Source organism: Rhinoraja longicauda, chromosome 5 (assembly GCF_053455715.1).
Source record: "Rhinoraja longicauda isolate Sanriku21f chromosome 5, sRhiLon1.1, whole genome shotgun sequence".
NCBI lineage: Eukaryota > Metazoa > Chordata > Chondrichthyes > Rajiformes > Arhynchobatidae > Rhinoraja > Rhinoraja longicauda.
The window spans coordinates 40735324-40759279 of NC_135957.1; the positions used below are offsets into that span (position 1 = coordinate 40735324).

The 23956-nt window shown below is 39.4% G+C and overlaps 1 protein-coding gene across 3 annotated transcripts; it reads left to right on the top strand.

Moving 5' to 3' along the window:
• The first annotated feature begins 9084 nt into the window (after positions 1 to 9084).
• On the top strand, positions 9085 to 23575 carry kcns3a (potassium voltage-gated channel, delayed-rectifier, subfamily S, member 3a). Of its 3 annotated transcripts, none has more exons than XM_078400124.1 (4): positions 9085 to 9233; positions 10062 to 10226; positions 13722 to 13795; positions 21832 to 23575. In XM_078400124.1, exon 4 carries the CDS (start codon positions 21896 to 21898, stop codon positions 23375 to 23377), a length of 1482 nt encoding a protein of 493 aa, XP_078256250.1. In that variant the 5' UTR covers positions 9085 to 9233; positions 10062 to 10226; positions 13722 to 13795; positions 21832 to 21895; the 3' UTR covers positions 23378 to 23575. The 3 variants fall into 3 exon arrangements, with proteins under 3 accessions (XP_078256250.1, XP_078256248.1, XP_078256249.1); XM_078400122.1 differs by having other exon boundaries at positions 10105 to 10226; XM_078400123.1 differs by lacking the exon at positions 13722 to 13795 and having other exon boundaries at positions 10105 to 10226.
• The last annotated feature ends 381 nt before the right edge of the window (positions 23576 to 23956 follow it).

Consider the following 23956-nt stretch of genomic DNA (forward strand, 5'->3'; position numbering starts at 1 on the left):
TAGAAGGCGAGGAACTGCCAATAACAGATCAATTTTCACCTTTTCCAACAATTGATATTTCTGCAGCAGCTACGACTTGAATTGATCACTTGTCTCTTTTGATCTTCAGTTAACATTGATATTTCTGCAGCAGCAGAGAAGACTTGTGGTATCAGTTGGCTGATTTAATGCTCAGTCCTACAACTTCTAAACTAATTAATATTTCTGCAGCGACAAGAAAAATCTTGTGAATTCGGTTGACTGCTACTCACTATGGATGGAGTGATGAAAACCATCTGTTAATTTTTGGTACAGAGTGATAAACGCCTAACACTCAAAATCACTTCTAACCCCTTCAGAATTAATATAATTGTCAGAAACTTAACTCTTCACTGAGAGGCATGATCAGGTTTGTGTGGGGGGCTGCTGTGGGTGAAAGAATTAATGACACAAAGTGTGGTGGGTGTATGGAACGAGCTGCCGGAGGAAGTAGTTGAGGCAGAGACTATCGCAACATTTAAGAAGCATCTAGGTACATGGAAAAGACAGGTTTAGAGGGATATGGGCCAAATGTAGGCAGGTGGGACTAGTGCAGATAGGATATGTTGGCCTGTGTGGGCAAGTTGGGCCAAAGGGCCTGTTTCCACACTGTATGACTCTGACATTGTGGCTACGAAAAGGTGTTTAAAACATTTGGAATACCAAGAGAGAAAAGATAAAAAATTGTTGACTTTTGAAAAGTTATACATGTTTGAATTATTCAGAGAGTAAGATATAAATGGAGGTATGTAAAGACAGAGCAAACAATATATTCCCAGAAAAAGTTACGATGGCATGGTGAGAAAAATACTTCATCAAATACAAAAAAATCACAATGAAAATTCAATTCAAGAGAACCAACAGATGGCAAGGTCCCGGTTTGAATGATCACCTATTTATGTTCTCAGAAATGCTCCTGACCTGCCGAGTTACTCCAGTACTTTGCGTCTTTTTTTGTAAGCCAACATCTGAGGTTCATTGTTCCTAAATAGCAAACAGATCAACTGGGAGGAAATATAAAGAGGAAATACTGTAATTAATTATGAATTTATGCACATTCTGTGGGGAGAAAAATAAAAACATTGTGGACAAGGACTGGTTGGAATAAGTAGATTCTGCCGGACTCACTGAGTTACGCCAGCTTTTTGTGTCTATCTCTGATTGGAATAAGTCAAGTCAAGTCAAGTCAATTTATTTGTATAGCACATTTAAAAACAACCCACGTTGACCAAAGTGCTGCACATCTGACTAGGAAAAAAAAGAAACATACAGTGGCAGGCAGCCAAACACAACGGCGCGGCCATCTTGAACAAAATGTTAATTCAATCACCCAGTCCAACAACAAAAGCATTAAATAAGCATCAAAATTACACCCCCAAAAAACCCCCAAAAACACAGTCCAACAATAAAAGCACTAAACAGGCACCCAAATTACCCAACCCCAAAAACCCCCAAAAACACAGTCCAACAATAAAAGCGCTAAACAGGTATTCAAATTACACAACCCCAGAAAACCCCCCAAAACACAGTCCAACAATAAAAGCATCAAACAGGCACTCAAACCACCCGACCCCAAAAACACACAAAAAAAGAAACATCCATCAAAGAAACATCCATCACAGTGAGTCTCCTCCAGTCCTCTCCTCTCCTCACTGTGATGGAAGGCCACAATGTCTTTCCCTTCTCCCGCTGTCCTCGCCCGCAGCCAGGTTGTTGTGGTTGAATAAGGTTGAGTGAGAACGAGTGGGGGAGGATCATGCTTGTGAATATCAGAAAAGAGGTAAAAACAGACTGTGCATGGTTAGTCTGTGGAATTGCATGCTGTGGAAGGAAGATCTCCAGAGGAAATAATAGTCAAGGAGTCATACGCGAGGAAACAGGCCCTTTGGCCCAACTTGCCCATGTTGACCAACATGCCCCATCCACACTAATCTCACCTGCCTGCATTTGGCCCTTATCCCTCTAAACCAATCCTATTCATGTACCTGCCCCAATGCTTTTTAAATGTTGTGATAATAGGGATTGTAACTACTAGTAAGGGATAAGACTTGAAGAACAAGATGGGTTTCTGAGAAAATGAAGAGAAAGAAAAATCCAGGGATGTGTAAAATTCAGGATTTTAGGAAAATAAAATCCAATTACAGAAAACAGTAGCAATACACCGATCAGCCAAAACATTATGACCTGATGAGCCAAAACATTATGACAACCTGCCTAATATGCTGTTGGTCCTCCGTGTGCAGCCCCATACGCAGCAGGGTGTGACGCACTGTGTATTGTGACACATTCTTCCCGTGACCACCAGGATGCTCTTCCTCGACTTCAGCTCTGCCTTTAACACGGTCATCCCGAGCAGACTGGTCACCAAACTTTCCGACCTTGGATTTTCCCAAACCATCTGCCAATGGATCAAGGACTTCCTGACCAACCGCCCCCAGACCGTCAAAATAGGCCCTCACCTCTCCTCCACCATTACACTGAGCACCGGCTCACCACAGGGCTGTGTGTTGAGCCCCATCCTTTACTCCCTCTACACTCACGACTGCGCCCCCACCCATCCCACCAACACCATCATCAAGTTCGCGGATGACACGACTGTGGTTGGACTCATCTCAGAAGGAGATGAGGCAGCCTATAGGGATGAAATCCAAAGGCTGGCAGCATGGTGTTCAGTGAACAATCTGGTCCTGAACTCCTCCAAAACAAAGGAACTTATAATTGACTTTAGAAAAACCAGTGGAGATTACGACCCACTCTACATCAATGGGGTCTGTGTGGAAAGGGTACCAGCTTTCAGGTTCCTGGGTACGCACATCGCAGAGGATCTTACCTGGTCTACCAACACCATCACCACAGTAAAGAAGGCACAGCAGAGACTCCACTTCCTGAGGATCCTCAGGAAAACCAACCTGCAGGAGAAGCTCATGTTGTCCTTCTATCGCTGCTCCATCGAGAGTGTGCTGGCATACTGTATAACCACATGGTATGCCAGCTGCTCAGAAAAGGACAGGAAGGCCCTTCAGAGGGTCATCACGACGGCCCAGAAGATCATCGGCTGCTCACTGCCCTCCCTGGAGCACCTGTTCAGCCTACGCTGCCTCAGTAGAGCAGGCAAAATAATAAAAGATCCATCCCACCCCGGCCACCGTCTGTTTGTTCATCTGCCCTCTGGTCGACGTTTCAGGTCGATCAAATCCCGAACAAACAGACTTAAGAACAGTTTTTACCCCAGGGCCATACGAGAACTGAACACTACCTTTGCACTAGGCAACACCGTTAAAAAATCTTGTACTTAATATAATTGTATTTAATTGTATTTATGTATTTATTTGTTTTTGCATTTATTGCATATATGTTTGTACGCACCGTCAGGATTGGCTATTTTTTAATTTCGTTGTACTCGTTGCAATGACAATAAATGAATATTATTATTATTATTATTATTATTAAAATTTTCTGTGACTTGTGCCACATTAGACCTTCTGTCGGTTCAGACCAGATGGGATAGCCTTCGTTGCCCTCGCGCATCGATGAGCCTTGGGCGCCCAACACCCTGTCGGCGGTTTGTGGGTTGTCGCTCCTCGGACCACTGTCGGTAGTTACTCACCACTGCTGACCGGGAGCACCCCACAAGCCTTGCCGTTTCAGAGATGCTCTGACCCAGTCATCTGTCCATAACAATTTGGCCCTTGTCAAAGTCGCTCAGATCTTTACTCCTGCCCATTTCTCCTGCATCCAACACATCAACTTCAAGAACTGACTGTTCACTTGCTGCCTAATATATTCCACCCCTTGACAGGTGCCATTGTAACAAGATAACCAATGTTATTCACTTCACCTGTCAGTGGTCACAATGTTTTGGCTGATCGGTGTATGGTCTCTTCTGAAAGCACCATGTGCGACAAAGGATGAAGTGGGACAATAAAACAGGACGACTTTGAGGAATTTCCAGTTGCTGCTGCTGTAGAGTGAGAAAAATGTTGATTAAAGGATTTCTTGCTCTCCTTTGTTGATCATTCTCTATAACTAACATGAAATATAAATTCGCTTACACTGTGGGCATGAGTGGAAGAGGCATCTCTCTCCTTCATGATCTTAAACGGGTTCCTATATGGCTTTTGTAAAGAAGAGAAACTCTTGCAAGTATGAGCTTTTTTGAATTACATACATGTGTAATTACATACAATTAAAATGTTTATTTTGTGTTTTGTGTACTTTTCTTCCATGACGTTCTCCTTCTGGCAGAATTGTGCATTGATTAGGTAAGCATGGTTGGCAAACAAACATTCCATGGCACCAATACCTGTTTTGGTTATTTATATTGGTAAGTATTGTGTGCATGGGGCATATAAAACAATTTAAACCTGACTGTTTTTGGAGAATCATGTTAATCGCATTATATATACGAGCATGCTTGATGAGTATTGGGATGGGGGGAGGACATACCTCTGCTCAGTGCCTCTCCCATTCTCCATCGCACCTCTCCCCGGGCAATCCCTCAGGTGAGGAATTAACACAAATTTGCTACTAGATCATAATGGGATGCTCGGATATTTCAAGAGAATCAGGGACTATGGACAGTGCAATAAAGAGGGTCTGAGATAAAAGACTAGTCATTACTTTAATGAATAGCAGGACAGGCAAACTCCTGTTTCCATTTTTCAAAGTCCAGCAGTCAAATTATGGAGGAGAGTATTTGCAAACAGCAAAAGGAACAGCACTTCATATTATGCTTGGGTAACTTGGGTAGTATGAACGTTGAATTATCTAATTCTAAGTGACTTCTACCAACACTCCCCTCCCCTCCCTTCTTGCCCCCTTCCTCCATCCTTGTCGTTTAACCAGCTCCACAGTTCATCACATTGTATTCCTCTTGAGATCATATGGTACAATCGATACGATACGATATAACTTTATTTATCCCAGGAGGGAAACTAATACATTACACAGAGGACACCTTCCCTAGCCAACAATTGGCCTATCAGGGCACCACCTGCCTGGGGTTATTTGTTGCCAGCCCTGATTGGTTCTGGTTTTTTCTCCCCTCCAGCTCTTCCCCAACCCCTACTTTCAGTCTGAAGAGGGGTTCCAACCCGAAACGTCACCTATTCTTGACTATTCGTGTAGAATATAGAATATTTGTGTCTATTCCGTGTCACCAACTGAGTTACTCCAGCACTTTACGTCTGTTAACTATATGCATCAACCTGCTAAGCACCAGTAATTTTTTAATAGTTTTCGAGATATAGCATGGAAACCGAGTCAGCACCGACCAGCGAACCCCGCACATTAACTAGGGACACTAAAGACAATTTATACTTATACCAATACGTCTGTAAGACGTTATACGTATTTCAAGTGGAGGAAAAAACTGAAGATCTTGGAGAAAACACTCGTGGTCACGAGGAGAACGTACAAACTCCGTACAGACAGCACCCATAGTCAGGATCAAACCTGGGTCTCCGGTGCTGCAAGCGCTGTAAGGCAACAACTCTACCTGTGCGCCACGGTGCCGCAAAGTAATGTTGTGAATTATATCTGCACTCCATAACTATCCCTTACCTCTACCAATTGTATTTGAGTTTGGCCTGATTTGTATTTATGTATACCGTACTGGAGAGTGTGTTGGTGGTGCGAGCCACAGGGTGTTGCATGTGTCTAGTGCCCTGGTATAAATCCAGATGCCGCTGGCTAGCAAATTATGCAAAAAAGGGAGCCATGTGCATAAGCCTCCTTCTGCCAGTACATAACCTCTGCATCACCAAGACGCTCGCAGTGTCCCCTAGTGGAAACATATGGTAACTGGGGCCATCTTCAGTCACAGGCTAAACTATGCAGGGATCTCGGAGGAACTCTGGCCCCCAGAGATGCGACGTGCAGGCCCACCGGCGTGTGGACACATCCTGACGTCCATTAACCAGGTCCCCACTCTGGGTTAAATAGCACCCCGCTGCCTTGTGGGTAAGGCTCAGGAGAGCCAAAGGCACTGGAGCTGGAGTCCCTAGAGAAGGGTAGCTGATCCCTCGTGCGTCCGCCTTCTGGCAACTCCTGCAACTGAGTAGGCCCCAGATGTAGCAGCCACGCTGTTCCTCTGGAATCAGCTTATTAGGTCGAGTGGGGAATGCAGATGCTGGGCAAGTTTGTATTCCCATTTACCTGCCCAGGCTCAGTGGCCAAATCAAATGGAGAGAACACTGAAAAATCCCCCTCTCCAAGCAGGACAACGCCAAGCCTCTCCAACATCTGGGTTGGCCGGATGCCAGAAACTGGAGAATTAGCTGATCTGTTTCCGATGCCAGCTCACATTGCTTAAATGGGCAAATTCTCCCGGTTTCCACATTGTAACTGATTCTGTTCTTCTCTAGATGAGGATCCGGAGCAATTATACTATAACTTTAGTTTACTTTACTTTATTATTTTATTACAGACTCAGGACAATACATTACATAGAATAAATTACATACAAAAACACAATAAATTATATACAAAAGCACAATAAATTACTTACAAAAACACAATAAATTACATACAAAAGCAGAGTACATGGTCTAAAACCAAGAATATCAAAAAATCAGTGTCCTACAATGAGACAACTATACCAATATCCCCACAGCTGGGATTGGTAGCATGTAGTGCTAAACCTTATGTTTGATAAAACCAAGATGATTTCATTTTCAGAGTCATTAATCCGGCAAATAAATTTATACATAAGATTTCTTAATAGTTTGTTAAGTATTGACTCCTGCAGCCACAAATATTTCACTTGCAGTACACCATCTAGGTCTCTTAAGTAATATTGTCATAGCATCATTCTAAGCTACTTGAAGTCTCTGTAAGCTTGCTTTTCTGGAGTTTGACCACAAGTGTGCAGTACAGAATGGTGTACAATATGCTCTGAACAGAGACATCTTCACTCCATCTGTACATGCATTAAACTTGCATAAGAGAATGTTTGCTTGTGCATTCATCATGCGGTGTTGCCTATAAATATCCTTGTCATCTGTCATTTGTTCTGTAATAAAACGTCTAAATATTTTACCTTATTACAGACACTAAGATCATTATCAGACAATTTAAAATCAGGAAATTTTAGACATTTATCCTCTTTGATTCTACAGATCATAACACCACTCTTACCGGCTTTATATTTGATATCATGTCCACACCATACACAGAACATATAGTAAGGAGCTGCTGGAGACCAGCGCTAGGTGGACTAATGACCACAAGATCATCTACATACATACTGTGGTTCACTAGAGTATTACCAATCATGCACCCAGTATTACAGGCTTTCAATTGCTGGGACAGATCATCAATATAGAGATTAAAAAGAACTGGGGACAAAATTCCCCCTCGTCTGACACCATTGCTAACCCCAAATGAGGCTGAGACTATTGCCCCATTTTACTTGCATTGTCTGGTGGGCATACCAGTAAGCCAGAATTCTCACAATGTATTTGGGCACCCCCCTTTTACTCAATTTAACAAACAACTTTCTATGATTAACACGATCAAAGGCTTTGGAAGTATCAATAAAGCACAAGAACTGATGAGTTTTTACCTGTATATTTGTCTACAATTTCCTTTAAGGCATATAAGCCAGTGCCATGTTTAGCTTAAAACCAAACTGGTTATCTGTGGAGTTAACCAACTCGTTTGATCTATCCAGCTGAATTCTTTCTTGGACTTTTGACAGAATGCTGGCTAAAGCTATGGGCCTATAATTATCTAGGCTGTCTACTTTACCAGCTTTGTCCTTAATGACTGGCACTAACAGAACAGACAACATTGAGTCTGGTAACAAGCCGTGAATCATAAAACCAGTAAAACAAATAGCAAGGAGAGGAGCTATCCTCATACTGGCATATTTAAGATGTTTAGCAGAAATATGATCGAAGCCACTTGCTTTGTTAATGAGCAGTGGGGACATAATTGCAGATGCTGGTATCTGGATCAGAGTCTCGACCTGAAACGTTGCTACACAAATACGGCCTGACCAACTGGGTTCTTCCAGCAGTTTGTTGGTTTCTAGAGAGTAATGGTTCTTCAGACAGATTAAGTTACGAACTGCGCCATTTGCAAGCTTGTAAATTGAATATGTCTGCCTTTAATGTTCTATTGAAACGGCAATTACGTGATATCATATTGCAACCTGCATGGAAAATTGCCCCAGAGCAAATATCGTCCTGATATTCTAGGCGCCTCTACTGATGAGTGTTAGCATCCCGGTATTTTCACTGTTGACAGCGAAGTGAACGAGTAAAATATAGTTATTACTAATTGCAGGCAAAACAAAACTCACTGCTGAACCTACACTCACCCCAAAGGTCTTGTTACTGAAAACGCGGTACTTTTTCCAGGCACTTTTTGGTTAATTTTGTTCTGATTTGTCTCCCTTCTGTACTTATTTCCAGTACTGTCCAGTGTTTACAATTGAAATAAATGAAATGAAAAAAAAGTAATAATTAACTGCAACCAAATGATGTTTTTAACTGTAATACAGTTTTGGTGTTTTACTGTTTTAAATGTAATGGTCACGACAGCCTTTATGCACCGCAATAAAATAACAATCGCCCGTAACGAACGTCCTTCTACATTGTGTGATCTGATTGTAGATTGCCATCCTGTACACAATCGGAATATATAAATGGAAGAAGAAACATTGCGAATTGCTGGCAAGTCACTGGCAAGTGACGAATGGATATCTGCGAAAAGGCCTTGGAGTTGGACAGTTCCACTACTTTTATCCAGTCTTGTAGTAGCAGTAGCGACACCTTTTTTTCGCAGATACATCCTCCAGTTGTAAATCGGCGGGGCTGTTGAAACTCTTCAATGACACCACATTGTAATCGACCTTCTGCCGAGATACTAGCGATTCGGATCATCGCAAGAAATGTCAGTTTGATGAAAGGGACCACAGAGCCCTTCTACAGCAATTCGACCAATCGAACCCAGCAGACAGGCGGGAGTAAGCCAACCAGCGAGCGAACGAGTCAAATCCCGCCCCCGTTTATAATCCGGTGTTAGGACTGCAACAGCGGCAGTGCTCGGAGCCCGAGGCATGTCACTAGAAGCGGCCAGCTTCATGTCAGATACGCCTTGTTTCAGTTAAAACCACCAGGATGGACTTGAAGTGTTTTTGTATATTTTGGCACCTGCATGCTGAAAGTGCACTTTTGGACAAAAGGTCTGACATCAAATTCCTGCGTAAGGTAATGATCATACATTCTGCTATATTTCAAAGTTATCAATACCATCATTTTAGTCGAATGCTCGCATTGTTAATTTGGGTGAATTATTTTATTAAATAACATTTGTGATTTTCCGCAGCATAAAATTAAAACAGACGTGTATACTGGATATAATACAAAGTTACTGATTCAATTTAAAAATAAAGTCCTAGCAAGGTCTACTCACTTGTGTTTCCTGGAAGTGCTTTGGTTTTCTACTATTATAATAATAGATAACTGCATTTTCGAAGTCGCATTGCATCGATTTCCTGTTAAGTATATATCTATTACATGAGCCATGCCATTATAAGATTAAAGTAAACCATATTATGATTTACTGTTCATGGCGCACTGTCAGAGGGTGACTCCTGGACCTATTTTCTATGTTTCTATGTTTATTGCTTAGTCTCATCACAATTATTGAGATGCATATACAAAACTCTTCCTCAAAAGCATAATTTCAAATTCCCGGTCACATTTTCTATAAATCACCCCTCCGCTTAAAACTATTAAAAAAATAATGTCCCTTTATATTTAATGTTTCTATATATATATTTAAGTTTGGGATCCGCATTATCTTTGCAGTTATGGTATATTTAAAGCCTCTAATTTGCGAGGTCGAATGAAAGCACGCTGAAAGTTATCTTGCGGCACAATTTGCATGGTTACATGCTTGGGATGGGACACTTTCATTGAATAACTAAGCGAATGACTTCACACAATATTTCATGGCCAGACTTAGTAAACGTTAACCTATTCACACATATTCACATATAACATTAGATTAAATGTTGGCGTTTATCTGCACAGCATCAGCAATAGGTCTGCCTGACATTTCTACCGAAATTTACAGAAAGTGATCTCGAAGCAATGACAGCGAATATTTGAACTTCAGCGATGTGCTCACACGGGTCCTTTCTGAAGCATCGCGTCCCATCAACTAACTTCCATCGAGAATTTGCTGAGAATGGCCAAGTAGGTAGATGTATTTCAACGGCATGCCGGACTCAAAAGAGAAACACTATTGCAAATACCATTAACTGTATTAGCAGAGATGCCCCGGTGACAAATTCGTGCATAACATTAAAATAATCCGGAGATTGGATTTCGAGAATATAATTTCAGTAGTTTATGTGTATTTGTATTTGTAATGGTGCATGGAGTCAGTTATTCGGCATTGTAACATAACTCCGTACCATTCACGTTTGGTGCATTACATACATTATTTTTAGATGTTTGTACTTCGTGGATATATTGCATAAACGGCGCCGTGCGTTGTTGATTTGTTTAATGGGTTCCCATTGATTCTTGTGTTTCCGAAGAATCGATGAACCATCGACCAGGGAAAATGTCCAGTAACTCCCATTTCATCAATTCCAACTTGTCATTTATCAATGGTGCACAATTATGCTTCTTGTACAACCTATTTTGGAAACTGAACAGTTTATAAACTTCACATTTGGATGAGGTTAATTGGAGGATGAGCTATCTGTTCCTTTTGGTCACTAAAACACTCTAGAGTTTGGGTTCTAAAACAAATTGTTTTCTATTATAATAACAATCTTGTTTTTGTTTCATTAGGAAAATGTCCGAAAGAACAATATTGCATAACTTCAGAATGGTGATTTTGTCCATCCCATTCAATTTATAATGGTTGCAATTCAGCTGGAAAAAATATGGCAAGCCATAGTAAATGTGGTTATTAGTGCCTGGCTAACAAGCCACTTCTGGTGATGATGGTTCTGAATCATCACAAACTTCTCAATGAGGTGTGATGTTCTAATGTTTGCCTTGAGAAACAGGGAGCTTACCAGCAACCTTTCAATGATTCAAAGTGCTTTTCTGGATTCAGTTTAGTTTATTGTCATGTGTACCGAGGTACATTGAAAAACTTTTGTTGCATGCTATCCAGTCAGCAGAAAGACAATACATGATTGCAATCGAACTATTTACAGCATACAGATACAAGATAAGGGAATATCATAGATAAAGTAAGAAATTTTGCTGTAGGAATAGAGATTTATTTCTCTATACAATCATTGTATTTATAATCTAACTTCAGGTAGTCTCTGCATTCCCTCTCCATCCCTCCCCCCCCCTTCCCAGTTCTCCCACTAGTCTTCCTGTGCTACATTCTATCTTTGTCCCGCCACCTCCCCTGACATCAATCTGAAGAAGGGTCTCGACACGAAACGTCTCCCAAGATGCTGACTGGCCGCTGAGTTACTCCAGCATTTTGTGTCTACCATTGTATTTGTAATATGAGTTTGTAGATCTGCTTCTGTGGCTAGCATGCAAATAATCACCTTGGTTGGGTGCCATGTTGGATTTCACCAAAGACCTTTGTAAAAAGTTAGCAATACTGTTCCATGATTTAGAAATCCTAAGACTGGAATGATTTATGGCCCAGATGTGCCCACAAACTGTGGAGATCCACAAGTGTGTGGATTTGCCACTGCATAAAGTACACTCTTTCACAAACTTTTGAAAATCTTTAATTTTTACATCTTTGTTCTTACTTTTCAATCTTTATTTCCCTTTGTTTCTTTTCCGTATTAATTCAACAGATTCATGCCATTTTCGTCTCTGTAAATTGTTGTTTCTTATCCCGTCCAAACAGGGAAGGTGGGATCTGCCTGAAAATTAGGGGATTTTAGTACTCGGTAAAGGACGACCAAGACATTAGCAAAGAAAGGCCAGGCAGAATATGAGAACAAGCACGTACCAATGTAAAAATGGATTGTAAGATATTTGGAAGGCATGTAAAATGTAAAATGGAAAATGGAAAATGGAAAACACTAGCAAGGGTAAATGTTGGTCCTATCCAGCCAGATACAGTAGAATTTATAACAATGGATAAGCTAATGGCAAAGGAATTAAACAGCTCCTTTGTGTGTTCTTTTTGGAGAAAGACACATTAAACAAGAAACATCAGAAAATCAAGGGTCTCATAAAAACGAGGAGTGAAGGGGACAAGTATGGGTTAAAAAACAAGTACCACAGAAGTTGGCGAGACTGAAAGCCAATAAATCCCAACAACATGGTATCCTATATCCTTTCTTTATCCCGCCCCCCCTGACATCAGTCTGAAGAAGGGTCTCGACCCGAAACGTCACCCATTCCCTCTCTCCTAGATGCTGCCTGACCTGCTGAGTTACTTCAGCATTTTGTGATACATTCGATTTGTACCAGCATCTGCAGTTATTTTCCTCCCCAACAACATTGTAATCTATGTTCTAGGGTCTTGAAGGAAATGGGAACGAGATATTCGAATTTTGAAATGGTTGCTATAGACTACTGGAAACAAATGTGACTCCATTATTGAAGAAGAAATAGTGGAGAGGCAATGATGGGTATTATTAATCTGTTAGATTAACTTCAATGGTGGGAAGGTACATCACTTTATAGTGAAAGATGTTGTAACAGAACATCATGAAAAGAATAATAGGAGTAAGCAGAGTCAGTTATGATTTATGAAGGGAAGGAAAGTTAATTTTAACCTATCTACTGCACATCCGTGAGGATGTGACCAATAGAATAGATAAGGTGGATTAAAGGATGTGGTGTATTTGGATTTTCAGAGGCTTTAAATGAGATCCAACAAACAAAGTTGACAAACAAGCTTAAAGAGAAGTGAAGTAAAAATTCACTGGACTGGTTCCAGGGATGTGCCATCTGACAGGAAATTGGATTTTTTTTAGTTTTCTTGTCATGTGTTCTCCAGTGTTTTTAAGAATGAAAAGACATCTCATTGAGACCCGCAAAGTTCTAACAGAGCCTTTCAGGTGGGATGAAGGGAAGATGTTCTACCTGGCTGAGGGCTCTAAAACCTGCGTTCACGGCCTCAGAAGAAGAGTTGGGCCATTTGAACTGAGGTGGAGAATGATCTCTTTGTACAGAAAGGATGGTGAATCTTTGGCATTCTCTACCACAGAAATTGTGAAGGATCAATCAATAGATTCATTTGAAATTGAGATCAACATTTCTGGGCATGTAGGGATTAGGGGATAGTGCATAAATATAGCATTGAGGTAAAAGAAGGATGGTGGATCTGGTTCAGGATCAAATGGCTGCTCTTGCTTCAATTTCTTATGTATTTAATTGGTTCAGGAGTTAGACCTATCATTTGTCAAGATCTAGTCCTCCCTGCACTGTAAGAAGTTTATAATTCCTGCAATAATTAATTTGAAAGATGAGGGAAAAAATATTCCCATTGACCTCTTCCAGCAAATTCCTGGTCAATATAGCTGGAAAGTTGGTTCTGATGATATGTTATTGACTTAACATTGTTCCTCTTTCCACAGATCCTGTCTCACCATGATAATTTCTAACATTTTCTATTTTAATTTCACATTTCCATCCTCTGCTGTATTTTGCTATAATTGGAATGGTTAATGTGGTGTTGTGGCAAAGAAAGAGATCATATTGTCTAATAACATCCGTGACAAGAGTTTTGTTTACCGTTATTAGATCTCATGGGGATATTGCTGGAAAGATGTAATGCATTTTCTACTGCCTTTTAGGACTGGTTGCAAAGAGCTAGTGTAAGCATTCTTTTACTTATTTTTGTCACTTTGAATTTTTTATGTTACTCCGATTGTTTGGAGCTTTGGAAGCTGACATTGTGGACAGAAGTAACATGAGTGTAAGTTGTCAATAATCCAGAAAGCATAAAGTTCTTGGCATGTATGGTTTATAGTGTGATTACATTTGTTCAATCATAAGGGAAATTGAAATTTTGATAAAATACAGATGAATCTGCTGAACCATAGTGAATCATATCACAGCCAACAGAGAGATCAATGGTTCTTAGGTGAGCAATTTCTTTTTGAGAGTAACTGAAGCAGACTACACTATTATAGTGATAATGCAATTTGAATGCAAATTTATTACTGTAACATTAATTTAATATATAAACAAACATTAATTTCCACATTTCAAAATTGAATTTAAACTTTTATTTTATACTTACGAGGTTCTATGGAGATGGGATAAATGTCAGCAATCTAGGCCACTGACTGGCTAAACAGTAGTGCAAAACAGCAAAACATTTCATTCATCTGCTATACTAAATTGATCAGGAGCACCTTTCAGTGTTTGTAGAAAAAATGTTACATATTTTACATGTCTGATGGAGTTTTTGGTGAGAACAACATACCTGTTATTAAAAGGAATATGAAACATATGAAACATTCATAGTACTTGCTGCCACGTCTATTTAAACAATATAAATACCACCAATGTCGAAGGTCAGTAATTAGCACCTCAACAAGTTATTAGTTTAAAAATGAACAATTATTAATATTTAAGTATTTTGATTATATTTCAGTTCAGGTATAATGGACGTGCATATTTGGGTCAGTTTGCCAGATGGAAAACCTCTATTTTCTATAGAAGGATAGGCGGCACGGTAGCGCAGCGGTAGAGTTGCTGCTTTACAGCGAATGCAGCGCCGGAGACTCAGGTTCGATCCTGACTACGGGTGCTGCACTGTAAGGAGTTTGTACGTTCTCCCCGTGACCTGCGTGGGTTTACTCCGAGATCTTCGGTTTCCTCCCACACTCCAAAGACGTACAGGTATGTAGGTTAATTGGCTGGGTAAATGTAAAAATTGTCCCTAGTGGGTGTAGGATAGTGTTAATGTACGGGGATTGCTGGGCGGCACGGACTTGGAGGGCCGAAAAGGCCTGTTTCCGGCTGTATGTATATGATATGATATGATATGATACCTCCATGCATAATTCCGATTGACCTGTACTCATTCAAGTAAATGATACCACACGATTTTTGCAGAAAAGATTTGGAAACCTTCCTGAAGTCCTGGCCAATATTCACACCACAAACAACACAATGAGAATGTATTAATTCAGCAGTCACCATTTTGCCAAACAGGAGATTGTGCTGTACATATTAACAGATACATTTTCCCATGAAAAAAACCAGTGAAAACACTGCAAAAAACCCCCAAAACAGTTCAATTATTGCAAATACTTGGTGATATCGCAAAGGTGTGATATTATACAAACATACATCTTGTGTTTTAAGTGCCCGTACTTTTAGCATTATGATTTGAAGTAATATCTCTATGAATTGTAGCTATAAATGTATAGCTATTCAGATCAACTTAATTTCATTTTCCTTTGGAATGATAAAAACTAAGATAAAAATAAGAAAATTTAGAAAATAGAAAATTAGTGGCTGCCAACTAAAGAGAAACAGAGTTAATAATTTAGATTGATAATCTTACATCAGTATTATATGTAATTTCTTCAGAATTAGGGACTTTAAAAATCTCTAGTCATCTAAATCACTTTTAGATTGAATTGCAAACCTTCTATAGAAATAATGAAATATAGATGTTTCCTGGATTTTTATAATTTATGTAGTTTTATAAAGAGTTTTGTTAGTGGGGATAGGAAGATCAAGATACACTTATATAGCACCGTTAACATTGTGAAAAAAACCCCAGTGTGCTTTACAAGATTGTTACCAAATAAATATTGATGCCAAACCCTATAAAGTGATACTTAGCCAAATTGGTCAGATGGCTAGCTTTTGAGGAATATCTTAAAGAAGGAAAGAAAGGGGGAAATTGCAGAGGATTGGAGAGGGAATTCAGAGCATATGACCTTGACATTTGGAGGCTTGACTACTAAATGTAAAGCAATTACATTTGGGAATGATAAGAAGCCAGAATTTGAGGAGCTCTTGTATTGTTAGTGATATTGTGGTACTGAAATAAGTTAGAGATGAAAGAAGCGAGGAAATGGAAACATGGGTGAGAATTTGCCTTACTAGGCATGATTATAAAGAGTATATAATTGTTGTTACATTTGGAGATCTTTTAACCATTCCCTATTGAAAAAAAATAGAAAAAAGAAACTTGAAATGTTATGTTCTGAAGCTTGGTGATTAAATGCCAAGGGATGTGTGCCAATAATAATTAAGATGCAAAGGAGACAGTTTGATTTCCTCATAGATTATAAATAGTTAGCAATTAGTCAGGATGGTTTGGAAAATTATAAACATCTCGCATCTGTAAAATCTCGTCTTGGACTCCCAACAGAAAAAGTTCCTGTTTGTGATTGTGAATAGAAAGATGAAACAGGCAGGTACTTCCAGCCAAGAAGAGGAAACATTTGCCACCAAGCCACATGGGAGTAAAATGCTAGAGTGGTAGGGCTCAGGGAGAGGTGGTAAGAAGAATCCTAGTGACCTAGTTTATTATAGGAAGACTCATTTTAATGGGAAAGTGTGCAGTGCTCTTTATTTTGGTAAGGCAAGCCATACTCTTTGAATTATGTGAGCCCACTTATATTTGCCTCTCTGGAATTTCACCTTACTGTGAAATAATATATTTTAACAATTCATTTAAAAAAATCTTTTCACTCTGATGCCTTAGACCACTTTTGGAAAGATTGAGAATTAAAAAATGCAAACAGCGTCCATAACTTGGAGACACAAGGAGCTGCTGATGCTAGAATTGAATTGAATTGAATAAATTTTATGCGCCAAGTATGTATACATACAAGGAATTTGCCGTCGTGCTTTGCTCGCAAGTACCAACACAATATACAGTAGACAATTAAAAATAAAACATCATAATTTAAACATGTGAAGAATGAAATAAAATACCAGAGCAAAAGGAGGCTACAGACTTTTGGTTATTGAGTAGAGCTACTGCTCATGGAAAAAAAACTGTTTTTATGTCTGGCTGTGGCGGCTTTGACAGACCGGAGTCGCCTTCCAGAAAGAAGTGGTTCAAAGAGCAAAATGCAAAGTGCTGGAGTTTTTCAACAGGTCAGGCACCAGTGTGGAAACAATGGACAGGCAAAATTATCTTCGATCTGAAGAAGGGTCCCAACCCGAATAGTTGCCTATCCATTTCCTCCACAGATGCTGCACGACCCACTAAGATCATCCAGCACTTTGTATTTTGCATTTGTTTGGTTAACTTGGATCATGTAGTTAAATCCCTGGTTTTAGCTTTCATGCAATATAACAAAGGTAGTGTGAGCCAAAATAAATGAAAGGAATGAAATTCAAAGGACAAAATGCTGGAAATACTCAGCAGATCAGGTGCATCTATGGAAAGATAAATCATCGTGAGTCAACTCTCATAACGAGGAAGAGGTTTAATGTTAATGCAGAACCAATTGATACTCTTACCTTAACAATATTCTGGCGATGGACCCAAATACGTAATGGTGGCCATTTACCATTTCTGAAATGTTAAATTTCACAAAAGTTTAAATAATTCAGCAGTGGACTCCAAAGTATTTCTCTTTAAAAGCTTAAGTGGAAAGTTTGATTTTTTTCATTAACTTGTGAGTCCTTCTTCATGTTTATGCTCAGTTTGGTCTAAATATGATATTTAATACTTTTATCTTGAAACTTTCATGAGTGTTCTATCTTTCAATAATAGTGTGCTTTCCTTTAAAAAAAAAACTTGGATAATTTTACAATGTATTGCATTCAATATGAATAATACTAAATATTACAATGGATAATATTGTTAACAGTATGACATGTATGTTGCAGATCATATGTATTATTTCAAATATTTTTTTGTAATAATTAATCTGAAATTACAAATTCAATTCAATCTTGGAGCATGAATATGTACCATATGTTTTCGCAATTAAATGGTAACAAAATGAAGAGAATAGTCTGTTTAAAACAAATGCAGCTGGAGTCTGTAAACAAGATTGGGGAAGTGGGAAAACGATGTTAATATATTGAAGTGGTGTGGATATGGATTTCAATCCTATGATATCCATGGGGTGCAGCTTCTGATATGCAAATAACCAGCATTTCTCAGATACTTTATCCATTAACCGCTGAGGTGTAAAACTGTGTGGATTCGTGATCATCTGACACCCACTTCACTTTCTTCTCTAGGCAACTGTGTTAAAATATTTCGATCCAGTTCCAATATCAAAGATTGAAACATGGCTTTAAATAGTCTCTGACGATTTACCCCATTCTTCATAAATTGATTTCTCCACTATTTTTAACAGGCCAGTGTTACTGCTAACATAAAAAGAATGAGAGAGAAATTGCTTAAATCTTGATATTGGTCACTCACAGTATGGTTTTAAGGTCTGGACATGATTTTGAAATTAAATAATAATTTTCCTTTTAAAGTTACATGTTCACCCCCCTGCAATTTGCTTGATCTGGTATACATGGCAAGATTAGCAAGTTTGCAGATGATACAATAGTGGATGGTTTTGCAGATAGTAAAGATGGTTAGGAAAAATTGCAGTAGGTTCTTGATCAATTGCCAGGTGGGCTGATGAATGGTGAATGGAATTCAATGCAGAAAAATGTGAGGTGTTACATTTTGGAAAGTCTAACATGGGCAGGACGTACACAGTGAATGGTAGGGCTCTGGGGAGTGTTGTAGAGCAGAAGGATCCTGAAGGTGGAGTTGCAGGTAGATCAGGTGGTCAAAAAGGTTTTTGGCACATTGGCCTTCATCAGCCAGAGTATTGAGTATAGACGTTGGGGGGGTCATGTTGCAGTTGTATAAGACAGTGAGGCCACATTTAGAGTATTGTGTTCAGTTCTGGGCACCATGTTATAGGAAAAATGTTGTCAAGTTGGAAAGGGTACAGAAAAGATTTACACAAAGGGTGGTGGATGTATGGAACAAGCTGCCAGAGGAGGTAGTTGAGGCAGGGACTATCCCAACATTTGAGAAGCAGTTAGACAGGTACATGGATATGACAAGTTTGGAGGGATATGGACCAAATGCTGTCAGGTGGGACAAGTGTAGCTGGGACATGTTGGCCGGTGTGGGCAAGTTGGGATGAAGGGCCTGTTTCAACACTGTATGACTCTATACGTATATAACACTATCACTCTATGACTCTATGACCTGAGGACTAAACAATATCTATATTTTCTTAAACAGTTATTTGATTTTAAAAAATCAACTTTTGTAAGAGAAATCATCACTGGCACTAATAAAGTTCCTTTTATCAAAGGCATTTCATTTAAGGAAAAATGGATGCTGAGGAAAAATGACTTTAAGAAGCTTGAGTAAAGGTGGGTTTAATGAACCAGTGACTGAGAAATTAGGAGGAATTTGCCATGTTTTGGGAGAAGTGTTCAAAATGTGTTTCCATTGATAACTGAAGTCACAGGCACTGATGGGGTTAAAGTAGGAATAGCCAGTAATATGGTTTAATCGGCCCAAGTGCTCCACTTAGATACAGGTCTCCCAGTATAACTCACCAAAATGTTCAAGATGACTGAATCATATTCATCCAGCACGCTTTTGGAAATACATGAGAAACCCATGACTTATAAATGGGGAAGCATTGTAATTTTACAGTAAAAATGTAGAAACAAGGAACTGCAGATGCTGGTTTACACAAAGGACACAAAGTGTTGGAGTAACTCAACAGCTCAGGCAGCATCTCTGGAGAACATGGATAGGTGACATTTCAGATCAGGACCCTTCTTCAGTCAGTTGTGCTAGTTGAAACAGGAAGATCGGTGCACACTTATATAACACCTTTAACATCGTGAAAAGACCCAATGTGCATTACAAGAGTCTTATGCAATAAATATTGATGCAGGGCCATATAAAGGGAATGAAACAATGCAAAAACTCACTCTGGACTGGAATCTTTCCAATGGCTGATTTCACTGTGCATTTCAGTGTAGATTTTAATAGAATAAGCACTTTCGTATCTCTAGAGGCCCAAGAGTTCTTAAATCCTGAAATCCGAAAGAAAAGGGTTTTACGATCATTTTGAATTTAGGAAAATGGAGAAAGATCGGCAGGGCATAGGTATGTGGGGAAAAGAGAGGTTTAAACTGAATGGCGACTATTAAACTCTTCAGGTACTTGGGTAGGGTACTGTACATATTCCTTTTAGAGTCATTTAGTCATAGAGTGATACAGTGTGGAAACAGGCCCAACTCGCCCACACCTGGCCACCAATGTCCCAGCCTGCACTTGGTCTATATCCCTCCAAACCTGTCCTATCCATGTTCCTTAAATTAAGGGATAGTCCCAACCTCAACTACGTCCTCTGGCAGGTTCCATACACCCACCACCCTTTGTGTGAAAAAGTTACTCCTCAGATTCCTATTAGATCTTTTCCCCTTCACCTTGAACCTATGTCCTCTGGTCCACGATTCTCCTACTCTGGGCAAAAGACTGTGCATTTACCTGATCTATTCCTCTCATGATTTTGTACACCTCTATAAGATCTCCCCTTGTCCTCGTGCACTCCATGGAATAGAGACCCAGCCTACTCAACCTCTCCCTATAGCTCACACCCTCTAGTCCTGGCAACATCCTCATAAATCTTTTCTGAACCCTTTCAAGCTTGACAATATCTTTCCTACAACATGGTGCCCAGAACTGAACACAATATTCTAAATGCAGTCTCACCAACGTCTTATACAAGTGCAACATGACCTCCCAACTTCTATACTCAATACTCTGACTGATGAAGGCCAAAGTGGCAAAAGCCTTTTTGACCATCTTATCGACCTGCGACTCAACCTAGGTCCCTCTGCTCCGCAACACTACCCAGAGGCCTACCATTTACGGTGTAGGTCCTGCCCTTGTTCAACGTCCCAAAATGTAAAACCTCACACTTCTCTGTATTAAATGCCTTCAACAATTCCACTGCCCACCTGGCCAATCGATCCAGATCCTGCTGCAATCTTTCACACCATCTTCACTAACTGCAATGCCACTAACTTTTGTATCAGTTGTCTGTCTCTTTAAATACCCCTCCTCTATTCATTACTGTTCATATAAATGGTCATTGATCTTGTACGTTATGACTTATTTCCTTTCCACCGTCGCTGTGTGACATTCTGAATGTAATATTTTCTGTTGTACTTCAATTCCACAGTGATTATTGAGTTAGTTTGCTTTCTCACACAGATTCTTCTCCATGTTTTTATGAAAACCATTCACTAGCTGTTCTGTGCAGATTGTAACACTCACACCTACATATGTCAAAGTATAGAAGCTCATTCAATGAGTTTGTGAAAGTTTCACATAGTATGGTTAAATGAAAATATATAATTTTCTTTCTGTCAATATGATACTCTCATTTCAATTTTAGGGAAGTATTTTGCAAAGCATTTGGTGATGGTGACTTTCTGATGAATACCATATGTGTTTTTTTGTCAATTATCCATGTTTTTAAAAAAGAATTTAAAACTATAATGGACCAAAAAAAACTAGTCTGCCTCGTATGGTCTGTCATAACGATGGCTTGCTAAGCTGTAAAAGAAGCATGCTTTATTTCAATAAAACGTCCTTGGCTCGCTCCTCAGCTTATCCATGCAATAACTTTTATAGAATCTTTGATCAATATCTCAAATTGCTATTGAAAGTGAATGCCATGGGAGAACTTAATAACCAATTTACGTGATATTAAAGATAAATGATTGTAGTATTATTCCGTGACTTGTGTTTATAAACAATGTCAATGTTTGAGATAGAATTGGCATTTATTGTACCCAATGCTGCAGAGAAATTCGGCAGGTTTTCTCACCATTTCCTTTATTCATTTGACAAAGTAATATTACTTTATTTTAGGTGTCAATCATTTTTTATTTGGGACAAGTAAATGGACGATACTAAACGATAAGGATTTGCCAACATGATTTGTGGGCAGTTGTTTGAAAGGACTTCCACTGAATGCGAACTTATCAACATAAATGTGGGAGGATACAAACAGCGAGTTGACCATCGTACTCTGCTCCAGTTTCCATACACCAGGTTAGGAAAACTGCTGAAATGTGACACTGAGGAAGATATTTTGGAGCTCTGCGATGATTACAATGTTGTGGACAAGGAATTCTACTTTGATCGGAATCCCTGCCTGTTCCGGTACATTCTGAACTTCTACTACACTGGCAAACTGCATGTCATGGAAGAAATCTGTGCATTTTCTTTCAGTCAAGAAATTGAATACTGGGGGATTAATGAACTTTTTATTGACTCCTGCTGCAGCAACAGGTATCAAGAGAGGAAAGAGGATGTGGTGGATAGAGATTGGGATCAGAAAAGTGAGGAGAGTATTGATTCTTCCTTTGAGGAACTATCAGCCGTGGATAAAGATATGGATAAATTTGAAAGCATGCGGTGTGGAAAACTGAGGATGAATGTGTGGATCAGGTTAGAAAATCCTGGACATTCACTCTCAGCCAAGATCTTTGCAGTTTTATCATTGGTTGTGGTCCTGACATCCATTGTGGCAATGTGCATTCACAGCATGCGGGAGTTCCAGCAATTTGATGCAAATGATAAAGAGATAGTTCATCCTGCTCTAGAAGGACTGGAGTTTGCGTGTGTTGTCTGGTTCACTGCGGAGTTCATCGTGAGGTTCTCTGTTACACCAAGTCTAATGAAATTCTTCAAAAAACCTCTGAACCTAATTGACTTTGTTTCAATCTTACCTTTCTACTTTACGCTGGCCCTGGAGACAATGGATGAGGACAGCGAAGAGTTGGAAAATGTGGGTAAGGTGATTCAGATCCTGCGTTTAATGAGGATATTTCGTATCCTGAAACTGGCTCGGCATTCAGTGGGTCTGCGATCACTAGGAGCCACACTCAGGCACAGCTACCACGAAGTTGGTCTCTTACTTCTCTTCTTAACAGTTGGCATCTCTATATTCTCCGTCCTTGCTTATTCTGTTGAAAAGGATGAAAGCGAGTCAGGACTTCACAGTATTCCCATGAGCTGGTGGTGGGCAACCATTAGCATGACTACAGTTGGGTATGGGGACACATATCCTGTCACGCTACTGGGAAAGCTCATTGGAAGCATTTGCATTATATGTGGAATTTTGGTAGTGGCTCTCCCCATTACTATAATTTTCAACAAATTTTCCAAGTACTACAGGAAGAATAAGATGATGGACATTGACCGCTGCAATGCAGAACTTGCAGAAAGTTGTCCTGATTTACCTTATGTGAACATTCGAGACATATATGCCAAAAATATGCACTCTTTCATAGCTAGTATCTCTTCCATAATTAGCACTGATTCCAGTGATCACACCACAGATGCCTCGAGCATCCAAGACCTTGAAACTGTTCATAACACTGCAACTTTTGAGAATTGCTCAGTAAAATAGAACATTTACATTTTTACTTTGTTGGCTCGAGTCACTGCTTTCCTCTCAAAATTATGTTCTACGATTTATTTATTTGTTGCACTTTAAAATACTCAGGGTATTATATGTTTGACAGCCAATGGCTATTTAACTGATTGTAATATCATCATGAAAATGAAAGAAGCATGTGAATTAATTTCCTGACTTCTACTTTATGCAAGTACATATTGTCATTGTTTTAACTGTTTCCAAATGAAATGTCAATGCAATAATAAACTCAGTAAAATGAAAAACATACGATAAAGACTATATGCCTATGGAAATATGTGGTTTAACCTGATGTGTTTTCTGGGAGGGAGATGGAAATCAGCAGAAATTTGAAGTATATCATTTCAGAAACAACTTTTGCTTAAGTATGAAGTGCATCTTTCCTCTAATGCAACTTAAAAAATGTGCAGTGCCAAAGTTAAGACAAATAAGCAGCCTAGATAAGTGTGCATATTTCACACATAACAATACGTTACTAAAATCATACACAAGTTGTCATATTAGCAATTAAAAAGATCAAAAATAAACAACATTAAAGAAAACATTTATTTG